This window comes from Mustela erminea, chromosome 9 (genome assembly GCF_009829155.1).
Source record: "Mustela erminea isolate mMusErm1 chromosome 9, mMusErm1.Pri, whole genome shotgun sequence".
NCBI lineage: Eukaryota > Metazoa > Chordata > Mammalia > Carnivora > Mustelidae > Mustela > Mustela erminea.
The window spans coordinates 60,262,749-60,275,017 of record NC_045622.1 but is presented as its reverse complement, the minus strand read 5'-3'; the positions used below and the strand labels follow the sequence as shown (position 1 = coordinate 60,275,017).

Here is a 12,269-nt window from a genome sequence, read left to right as displayed (position 1 = left end):
TTCCGTCCCCTGGAGATTTTTAGGAGTTAATTATATACAAAATCATTATACAATCACTGGTATAATAATTTATAACTTACTTGGGGCTTAGGACATCTCCAGGCAGAAATCCCACAGGAAAGATAATGAAAATGAAATGGATTTGGCATTGATTCAGCCCCTAAAGACCTGACAGCCAAGAAGAGAGTGACTTAAATTTGACCAAGATACCAGAACATATGAACATTGTTCTAATTTTTGCATGGCTAGGAACAATTCTATAGGGTTAAGGGTAAACTAGTCAGTTAACATGTTTGTCAACACAACAACACTGCAACCAGTATGAAGGTTAACTAGCTGGAAGCTTACACATCCCTTGCTTGCTGACATAGGTGCCTTGTTCTGTAGTGGAACAAATTTACTCCTTTTGAGATTTGTAGACCACTAGCCTTGAGAAATCAAGGAACAGACCATTCCCAGGAGATATGTCCTGACTATACTGAAAAACAGTTTCCAGGGACACCAGAGCCTCTGTTCAGATATCCACATGAGAATAACTTCCTTCTCTTACACAGACACCCCCGACCATTTCCAAAGCCTTCTGGTTGCACCTGGGTAGGAAAGATGTCTTGGAGACATTAGTCCTCCACCTTCCCAAATTGCAGGCTTTCGGAAAAAGCAACCTTCCCCACCATCATTTGACTCTCTGGTATTGATTTTCCAAGCAGCAAGCGGCCAACCTTGAGTTGGGAATCAGTACTGTGTCCCATATCATCCTTTGGGACATTTCCAGCAAGGCCACAGGAGAGAAATCAAGCTCATCCTGCAGGAAAAACAATCAACCACAGATTAATAACACTTGTGAAGAAGGAAAAAAGCCCAGGGAGGATGGCAGACACAGGCTTCCTCCAGAGATTTCTCTGATTGTTCTAGTTCCCCAGTTTTCCCAGCTGCTCCTGCCAGCATTCCCCACACGTTCTCCCAAGTGTATCGTGTTTGAGACTTAATAAAATTTTAGCCCCAAACTTCAGTAAAACAAAGAAAGTCTTCTCCTGTTTACAGACTAACTCACCGAAAACCAGAAGGGAAAATATTTACCACAGGTGGACTCCCTTCTATACCCCAAATCCATTCAAATCAGATGGAAAGAAAATCACTCTCACATCTCCGCAAAACCTAAGCTCATGCTATCACACAGCTCCTCAGATTGTGAGTGCCTCAGGCCTGTTCACTCCCCGCTACTCATTTGTCAGTTACATCGTGAATCATAAAACCTTGTGCTCAGGGCTCTGTTTTGGTTTGAATTGTGTCTATATTTTACAGAGGATTCCATGTCTGACCTTGGTACTCCTTTCAGAAAGGGAGAACCCTGCTCCTCAGCCCCTGCTCCTGTTTCTTCCATTCATAGAAATGGCACTTCTTACACAATCATCCTTTTTCTGTCCTGAAGGTTGTGCCCCTTATTTCAAGTTCTGAAATAGCATACCTTTCTCAATCCTTGTTGAGCTGTGCAGGCTACCGGGATCGTTTATTACTATTTCTTACAGCAAGCACAACTCTCTGAAGAAGTTTCATCCATTGCCCCACAGTTGAAGTATTGTTAGAGTTTCCATCCAAATAGTGGCCACATGGCATGAAGGGTAGGCATCCTATTCACTGAATTTTGCCTCATATATGAGTTCTACAACATGTTAGACACACTAGAAGCTTTCTGCTTTCCAGATCCATGCAACTTCTAATACTTGCCATTACAACCACATTAATTCTCTAGAGCAAGAAAGAATATCCTCTGAATGGAATGAATGCCCACATCAGGGCCCAGGATCTGAGCTCCACAGCTGCCATGAGTACTTGTTCAGGCCTTCTTTCCAGACGCCCATGGAAATTGCCTTGCAGATGTTTGCAATCAAAGGGTTCCAGTATAAAACGGACTTTTACAACTAATACCAGTAACAGGACATTCTCAGAAGTTCCCTTTGTAAGAGAATCTTGCCAAACAGTGAATTAGTTGAGAGGAGTGGGAGAGATGACTCTGGGAGTTTTTACAAGTACAAAATTAGGTCAAATGCTTTTAAACCTTTAAGCTCAGGAACTTCCCCTTTTCATTTCCTTTCATCTGAAATGTCTGAGTTTACAAATTATGTCTCCTGTGCATATTCCTTGGTTCTTCTTGGAAACAAGACACAGTCTTGACACAGCTGAGGCCAGCCAGCAGAGAAAATATCATAGTGACTATTAATACTATCTTGTACTTTCCTTGTCCCTTCTCACTGTCCCCAATCCATACATCTTACTTCCTCCTAACCACTCAAATACAAATGCACACTCACACCCAACAGACCTTGGCTTTGTATGGCATGTTGGTAGGCAAGTCATTGTCTGGTTTATGTTACCTGCGAAGGAAGCACTCCACCTTACTTTACATGCACTCAGTGTGAGTTTCTGTTCAAAGTGCTTTGTAAACAAATAATTTGCCAAACTACCATTCCACTATGGAGAAACTACATCATTACTTTTATATCAAAGGGGATGATAGTCTTACTTTGCAGTTACTGAGAGTATGAAGGTCTCCTGTAACTTAGCCTCTCTGTTCAAGATTTTGGCAGTTAATCAGACATGATGACACATTTCTGCCAGTTGCCAATTTGCTCAGAAACATTTTTTTCCTCATAGTCCCTAATGCTGGATGATCAAACAGGCTTCTGGGTATGGGTAATACTTATGGATTCCTTCTTCCAGCAGCCATATTTGGTCAGTTTGTCACGAAACTCCTTGGTTTTCACTGAATAAATAATAGGATTGAGCATTGGAGGTACAAGGAAGTAGAGGTTTCCAAGAATGGTGTGTACATGGGGTGGGATTCCCCTGCCAAAGCGGTGAGTGAGAAAAGAGAAGAGTGAGGGTGTATAAGAGATCAACATGACACAGATGTGTGTGGTGCAGGTGTTGACTGCTTTGTGGTGGGCTTCTTTAGAAGAAAGTCGCAGGACAGCCCGAATGATAAGCACATAAGAGGAGCCAATAGCTGAAATGTCTAGTACAACCACCACCAAGGCCACCACCAGACCATATATCCGGTTGACTGTGGTGTCCACACACACCATCTTCACCACAGCCATGTGCTCACAATAGGTAGTTGGGATGACATGATTTGCATGAAAAGGCATCTTCTGGAGGAGGACAGGCATGGGCAGAATGAAAAGGATGGCTCTCATTAAACTCACTAGGCCAATGAGCCCAATGCGACTATTGGAAAGGATGGTGGCATAGCGCAGGGGCTCACAAATGGCCACATAGCGGTCAAAGGCCATGGTCGTCAAGATAGCAGACTGCAAGGCAGATATAGAGTGGATGAAGAACATTTGGACAAGGCAGCCCATATAGCTGATCTCACTCTGGCCAAACCAGAAGATGCACAGCACCTTGGGAATGGTCGTGGTGGACATGCCCAGGTCAGTAAGCGCCAGCATGCAGAGAAGCAGGAACATGGGCTTGTGCAGGGAGCGCTCTGTGCAGATAATGAAGATGATGGTGCAATTCCCAAGGATGGTGACAAAGTACATGGAAGAGAAGGGGATAGAGATCCATCTGTGTTTGTCCTCCATCCCAGGGATGCCTTGGAGAATGAAGAAAGGAGGATGACCCAGGGAGGCATTGCAAATGGTCATGGTGGCACCCACATGCAGTTCCTGAGAAAAACAATAAAAACCTTCATGAGCCTCAAACTTAAAAGCATAAAGGGTTTCAAAGTGGAAAGCAAAAGGAGTTTTAAGATACACAAAAATTGTTCTGAAATCAAGGCAATATATATTACGCATCATAGCCAAATGTTGTATTACTTATTATATACCATACTGTAATATTCCATTAATAATAATGTGGTCTTCCAACATTAATATCTCACAGACTAAATCCAGCATCCGTTCCTGATTAAAACACTTCAAAGTATATGGATGGAGGGAGCATTCCTGAACTTCATAAAATCTATCTATGAAAAACCCACAGCAAATATCATCCTCAATGGGAAAAAGCTCAAAGCCTTCCCGTTGAGATCAGAAACAGGACAAGGATGCCTACTCTCACCACTCTTGTTCAACATAGTATTAGAAGTCCTAGCAACAGCAATCAGAAAACAAAGAGAAATAAAAGGTATCCAAATTAAGAATGAAGAAGTCAAACTCTCTCTCTTCTCAGATGACATGATACTTTATACAGAAAACCAAAAGACTCCACCCCCAAACTACTAGAACTCATGCAGCAGTTCAGTAAGGTGGCCGGATACAAAGTCAATATAAAGAAATTAGTTGCTTTTGGGACGCCTGGGTGGCTCAGTTGGTTAAGCAGCTGCCTTCGGCTCAGCTCATGATCCCAGCGTCCTGGGATCGAGTCCCACATCGGGATCCTTGCTCAGCAGGGAGCCTGCTTCTCCCTCTGCCTCTGCCTGCCATTCTGTCTGCCTGTGCTTTCTCTCTCTCCCTCTCTCTCTCTGATAAATAAATAAAATCTAAAAAAAAAAAAAAAAGCTTTAAAAAAAAAAGAAATTAGTTGCTTTCTTATACACTAACAATGAAAATACAGAAAGGGAAATTAGAGAATCGATTCCATTTGGAATATTTTTATTAATCATTGTTCCCATTAAAGTATGTCATTAAGTACATGAAAATATATTTTGTGAATTTTTGAATGTGACTACACTTGAAGAAGGGAACTTGAAGAATACAAGAAAAAAAAATGGATAGACATACCTTACAAAATGCCCTAATATTTATTACCATGCTCAATAAACATAAGATGAGATAGGCCAATAAAACAGTTTTTCAGAAATAGGATAGCTTAAGTGCTTACAACAAAATGCTCACTAAGACGTGAAGGATCCACATTTGCAGCACATAAGGTACTTGCAGGGACTCTCATGACAACTGATCAATGAGGACCAAAGGGAGCAGGTGGCAGCTTCTGGGACCCTGAGACTAGGCTGCTCAAATGCAACTGTGAAGCCCACCACACCAGGAAAACACTCACCTGAGTGTGAGGCAGAGTATGGGAAGCCGGGCCCACACAACTTCTTCAAACTTATGTGTCTGAGTGTGGAGAGCTGACTGTAGCAATACACACATGCACAACCATATGGCTCCTGGATAGTACACTCAGGGCCCTGCATGTCCACACTCCTAACTCTTGGGCACCCAGAAACCCTAGTGTGGTTCTTTAAGTCACCTAAGGGAAGATCCCCTGGGTGTCCAGAATTAGCTCTCTGCCACTCCCTCCTTCCCCAAACACACACTAATCAGGAACCACAGCTATTATGTGCAAACTTGACCCTGGAGTTTTCCCTGAGCTCCCAAGGAGATGGGGCTGGTTGACCCTAGGGTTCTGGATATGTTGCAGTCTTCGGCAGTCATGGATGAGCCTCTAGAAAGAGGGTAAAGTTAAAACTGAATCTGAAACTAGATTAGGGCCTGGGAGGTTGTATCCCCAGAGCCCTCTTTCCCAAATTGTGTAGGTGTGGGAGCCCATTCGCTTCTTACTCCTTGGCTGGAGTAGTCATGCTTCTGAAGGTATCACAGCCCCTGTTGTTGGACACCTGATAAAATGCTATTAGTAGCTCTAGTCCTATCTGTCCTTAGCATCCTCCAGATCCCTTACTCTATCTTATTTCCCTGGCCAATGGCTTTACCTTGGACATTTCCTCTCCCCCTGCCCCATGGTATTTTCTGCAATCCCACCTCTTGTGTTCCAACATCACATCAACTTTTGAGTCCAGATGTGGCCATATTTCTTTATTATTAGTTCAAAGAAAAAAAGTTTTTAAAAAATTCTGTCATGTCCATTGCAGAATGCACAAACCAACACCAAACATTGTCAAAATCATGCAAAGTCATTTCAGGAGTGGGACTCAGAGGGCCAGATTCTAAATAATGATATAGTGCAAGTTCTGTTTCCTCCCTGTAGGGAGTCTTTGTTCTTGAGGCAGGTGTCAACGGAAGCAGTGGCTTAGGGAAGGAGAAGCAGAATGAAGGGCCTGACACAACATATCAATCAACAAAGAGAATCACAAACAAAAATAGACTAGCAGTGACACATCTGCTCATAAACACATCTGCACAGCTTCCCCTGCAGAAAGCTGGTTCTCGTACCATACCAAAATCCTGGGCTCTGTCATTCAATCCTCTATGCCCCAGGGAGATGCTGAAGGATCATCATAACAGGTAGTAACCAGAAAGACTCCTTTTTTTCTAGCCCTACCTATTGTCTTAGTTTTACCTTTATGATCCTGAACACTCCTTGTCTACAACTTCTAAAGAAGCTTATCTTTTAGCTTCTTTCCCCAAGTTCTCTCAAATGAGGTAGTACTGCCCAAAATCTGTGACCTCTCAGTTCAAGTTTTAAGCTTGCTCTTTGGATAATCCCACTACTCAGGGAGAATAGCCTTGGCCCGGTTTCTCCCCAGGTACTGTCTCCTGATCATTAGCATCAATTTTATCACACAGCAGGCAGATAATAAGAGCCAAATAAAGGAATCAGGGAATGAACAGCCCATAAATAAATTCTTTAAACATGAACTCATTATGTATCCTGATTTATGAGATCCTACATGGTTTGTTTTCATGTGTTCATGAAGAACAAAAACACAGCTACCAAAAGGTTATGCCTTCTTCTTCAATGAATTCATAAATCAGGGCCAATCCAATTTCAATGACTTAGTCTTTTTATTTCACCTATCCCCCCATGGACCTCCCCTCTGGTAACCACCAGTTGGTTCTCTGTATTTAAAAGACTGTTCTTTCATTTGTCTCTCTATTGTTTTGTTTCTTAAATTCCACATATGAGTAATATCATATGGTATTTGTCTTTTTCTGATTGCCTTATTTCACTTAGCGTAATACCCTCTAGGTCCATTCATGTAGTTAGAAATGGCAGGCTTTCATTCTTTTTTAATGGCTGAGTAATATTTCATTACATATACATATATGTGCAAAGAATATACACTATTCTTTATCCATTCATCTATGCAGGGATACTTGTGTTGTTTCCGTATTTTGACTAAGATAAAAAACTCTTCTCCCAATGACGAATAATGTTGCAATGAACATTTTCAAATTAGCCTTTTTGTTTCTTGGGGGATAAATATCCAGTTGTGGAATTACTATCTTTCTTTTTCTGAATTAGCGTGGGGATTTTTTTTTTTTTTTTGAAGGTGGGGAGAGGGTAACTACCCAGTAGTGGAATTACTGGATTGTACTGTACTTCTATTTTTAGTTTTTTGAGGAACATCCATCCTCTTTTCCACATTGCTGTACCAATTTGCATTCTCACCAATAGGGCAAGAGGTTTCCTTTTCGTTCACATCCTGACCAGTGCTTGATATTTCTTGTGGTTTTGTTTTTTGTTTGTTTTTATTTGTTTGCTTAGTGTTCATTTTAGCCATTCTGACAAGTGTGAGGCAATATTTCATTGTAGTTTTGATTTGCATTTCCCCAATGATGAGTTATGGTGAACATTTTTTTGTGGATCTGCTGGCTATCTGTATGTCTTTTTTAGTAAAATGTCTACTCAAGGGGCTTTGCTTATTTTAATTGAATGATTTGGTTTTTGGTGTTGAGCTGTCGAAGTTCTTTACATAACCAAAGACGTGAAAGACCTAGACTCTGAAAACTATAAAAAATTGATGAAAGAAATTAAAGATGACACAAACAAATGGAAAAATATTCCATGCTCATGGATTAGAAGAATTCATATTGTTAAAATGTCCATACTGCCCAAAACAATCTACAGATTTAATGTAATCTCTGTCAAAATACCAATGCCATCTGTCACAAATTTAGAAAAAATAATCCTTAAATGTTTATGGAACCACAGAAGACCCTGCATAGCCAAAGCAATCTTGAAAAAGAACAAAGCCGAAGGAATCACAATCCCAGATTTCAAGATATGTTACAAAGCTATAGTAATCAAAACACTATGGTACTGGCAAAAAGAAAAAAGAAATAGATACACAGATTAATAGAATATAATGCAGAGTCCAGAAATAAACCCATGCTTATATGGTCAACTAATCTAAAACAATGGAGGCAAGAATTTGCAATGAGAAAAAAAAGAAAAAAAAAGGAATTTGCAATGAGGTAAAGACAATCTCTTCAACAAATGGTGCTGCATGCAAAAAACAAACAAAACAAAACCAAAAAAGAAACTGGACCATCCTCTTCCACTCTACACAAAATAAACTTAAGATGGATTAAAGACCTAAATATGAGACCTGAAACCATAAAACTACTAGAAGAAAACATAGGCAGTAATTTTTCTGACAAGATCAGTAGAAACATGTTTCTAGATATGTCCTCCAGACAAGGGAAACAAATGCAAAAATAAACAAGTGGGATTATATCAATCCAAAATATTTTGCACCGCAAAGGAAACCATCAACAAAATGAAAAGGCAGCCTACTGGATAGGAGAAGATATTTGCAAGTGGTATATCCAATAAGGGGTTCATATTTCTGATTCTTTTTAAAAATAATGTAGCACAGGCAAAATTGCAAACCCAATAAGAATTTCTGATGGTTAACTCTATGTGTCAACTTAACTGAGCTAAGAGATGTATGATGGTTAATTCTATGTGTCAATTTAACTGGCCTAAAATGTTAATACAACATTATTTGTGGGTGTGTCTCTGGGAGCATTCTGGAGGTGGGGGTGAGATTAGCATTTAAACCAGTGGACTAAGTAATAATAGTAGTCACTAATGTGGCCAGGCACCGTCCAATCCACTGAGGGCCTAAATAGAACTAAAAGGGAGAGAAAAGTTGAACTTGCTTTCTTTGTTTGAACTGGAACATCCATCTTTTCCCTTGAACATCAGCATTCTTGCTTCTCAGGCCTCAGGTCTCCTACTGAGCCTCACACTATCAGCTCCTTAGTTTTCAAGCCTTTAGTCTCAGACTGAATTATACCACTGGCTTTCCCAGGACTCCACTTTACAGACAGCAGATTGTGGGACTTCACAGACTCTAAAATTGTATGAGCCTTTTTTTTTTTAACTTCTTTCCTTACTGCATGAGTTTCCTGAAGTCATATACTGTGCCATATTCACCTGTGAATTTCAATGTCCATTTTACCTAGTACATAACTGATCCCACATAGAAATCTCCTCTTTTATCTGTCTGTTTATCTATCATGTTCCCATCCATCTACTGACTTATCTATGTTTCTATCTATCTCTGTAATCACCTATCATCTGTCTATCTCCTATTGGTCTGGTTTCCCTGGAAAACCTGAGTAATAGAAAATTTTGTGCTCTAATATAAGCTGTCCAAAGGTTAGTTTTTGGAAGAAATTTTGATGTGCACAAGATTTTTCATTTTTGAGACACCTAAATCAAAAAGTAAATAATGTAGCTAATCATCTGCTTTCTTTAACTGGAATGAGTAGAGTTGTAATCATATAATAGATTCAGAAGTCTCCTTCCTGTTATCTTCCTGAGTCACACCAAAAAGGAAAAAGCCTATTGAAGAGGTTCTACCTGTTAAGTTCCTGCATTCTGGGTAGAGTCAGAAGATCCAAAACTGTGACTGGAGAAGAATAACTGACATGGTCCTGAAAATAATTTAAAGTGGTAGGATTTCTAACATATCTCTTACTCTCTGTCTGCTCCAACATGTAAGTGTAACATTTTTCCATTGTTAATCTGTGGCTGATACCCTCTTTCCTCCTCTCTTTCCACCTCCTTTCCTACTTTTTCTCTTTCTCTCTTTCTCTCTGGCTCTTTCTCTTTCCCTTTTTATTCCTTCTGTTTCTTCCTCTCTTTTAAAAAAGTTTGAGAATTAATTGATTCCCAAAATTGTTCTTTTGGTTTGTGCCCACTCTAAGATTATTTTTCCAGAGAATTCTAATTTATATAATAGATAATTAACCTATTTTTTCTATTTAGAAAATAGCTATAATGTATTAACATTATAAATTCTATATAATGTATACATTATTTATTACCTTGATATCATTGGTTATGCTTTTAAACTTAGTTTCATAGCTTTAAACTTATGATTTTATGTTTGTGTATTTAAAAATATATTTATATTTCTGTAATTCTAACTATATTGATACAAATATATGTTAAAAATAATTTTAAAATCTATAAATTATGAAGAAAAGAATACAACTGTTAAAAAATATAGATCTTTAAACATTTTCTCTTTTACCTTTAAATTGCTTCATCAAAAGTTCATTTTTTTAAAATATAGTAAAGGTTTTAATAAGCAAGTTTCTTATGGATTTGTGTTCTCAGTATATTACCTTTATTTATTGCCTTTTGTCATTTATATCTTATATTCATATCTTGTCTTCTCTGATAATTTTCCTTGACTTTATATTTCCCAAAGGAAGGCCCTGATTTCAAAATAAGAAAAATGGTAAGATGTCTTGATACTTAAACTATCTTTGAGCTGTCTAAATGACCATTACTTATCACAAAGATTTGCTTGCATAATTTTCTAAAAAAAAAGCATAATAAAAATAATTAGGTTTGTTTTGCTTTCTCTTTTTAAATTTTTTTAAACTTTATATTCAGTTTAGTTCACATATAGTGTATTATGTGTTCAGGAGTAGAAGTTAGTGATTCATTGGTTGCATGTAACAGCCAGTGCTCTCCATAATGCCCATCACTCAGTTACCCCATGTCCCCCCTACTCCCCTTCCAGCAACCCTCAGTTAGTTCCCTATAGTTAAGAATCTCTTATGGTTTTACATTCTACAAATTGTAATTCTATTGTGAGAGGTCTCTCATTATCCATGTAAGATAAACTTTATGATGATTGTTCACTTTTTAGATTAGACAAAACATATTCATTTTTACATTTAAAGATATTAAAAATGTATTGGTAACATACATAATGGAATAAACAAGAACCTTGAAGATTTAGTAATGTCTTTACAGTCCATAATTCATTCTTACTAATAGGATACTTATGTGATACTAAAAGGGTAATCACAGATTAAAAATCCTTAAAAGTTAATTGTGTGTTATGTATCAGTTGGGAATTCCATTTTCTTCCACTTTGATAATGTTAATTAAGATGATAAACTTAAAACTAAGTTTACAAATAAGGCCTGCCTTCCCCCACCAGCCACCTATTTACCCTCTACCGTACAATCTTAAAAGAAGAGACGGGATACTTTGGAAACATCATCAAAAAAAGATTGCCCTGATCCTCACTAGAGAAGACTTCTCAGGTATTGTAAATAACCAGGACAGCAGTGAGGCTCCGAGGAATTGATCTTTGAATACATGCTTCCAGCAAACAATATCTCTTTTCTAAGGAAAATTGTTAAGGCATCCACATATTGGAACCTTGAGAATTTTCCAGAAGCAGATAATCTTTTGAGGGCAAGAGCTTACCCCAAATTTTCTTATTATCAGATGATGATACAATGTCCAGCCTCTAGAAAGAAAACAAACTAAGTTAATTTTTGAGATCTCTGTTCTCTTTTATTAATTTGCTTTACTATTCATCTTCCATATTATCATAATTTTGTGTATTTTACCCAGTCTTAAATTTGTTTTAGTAATTTTTAACAGGGAGATAGTTATCACAGTTACTTAATTGTCTTTTCCCCAAAATATAGGAAGCACATTATTGCAATTACTTTTTAATATAATTTTTAGAGATGGCTAAGTTATTTGGCATGGGAACCATGAGAAGATTAAAACCAAGAAACAGGTCAGACCATTGCCTCAGCCCAATGGCAAGAGAACCTAGTTTTAGGATGGATCATAAATTAATAATTATTTCATTGTAAGAAAAAAAATAGAATTATCTTAACATGTGTATACTTTCTTCTTTAATAGGATCTGTTATACCTTGTCACTGTAAATGCCATATTCTGCTGTATTACTTTACTTCCTCTCTCCTTAGAGTGCAAATTTCCTGAAGTCACACACTGTGTCTTATCCACCTGTGAAATTCAGTGCCTACTGTACCTATTACATGGTGGATCTTCAATATATACTTTTGAATGAATGTTCAACTAAAAGGGTAAATAAATAAGCAGTCTTTCTAAAGTTCTTGCAAAAGGCTTGTTGCTGTTGTTCTTAGTAAATTAGCGATGCCCAAAGACTGGGCAGATGTCAGAATGTGGAGTTATGCATAATGGTTATAAAGTTACTATTTATGTGACAAAATGTTTGGAAACACATAGTGCTGATGGCTATATAACGTACTGGTTTGAAAGGCAGGTTTTATGTGATATATTTCATAATAGCACAATAAAAATCTTCTTAGATGACCCTATGCTTCA

At 38.1% G+C, this 12,269-nt stretch overlaps 1 protein-coding gene across 1 annotated transcript; it reads right to left on the bottom strand.

Moving 5' to 3' along the window:
- Positions 1–2,669: 2,669 nt before the first annotated feature.
- LOC116599804 (olfactory receptor 52E4-like) lies at positions 2,670–3,647 on the bottom strand. The gene has a single exon (XM_032359777.1). It carries the CDS (start codon positions 3,645–3,647, stop codon positions 2,670–2,672), a length of 978 nt encoding a protein of 325 aa, XP_032215668.1.
- Between the last annotated feature and the right edge of the window lie 8,622 nt (positions 3,648–12,269).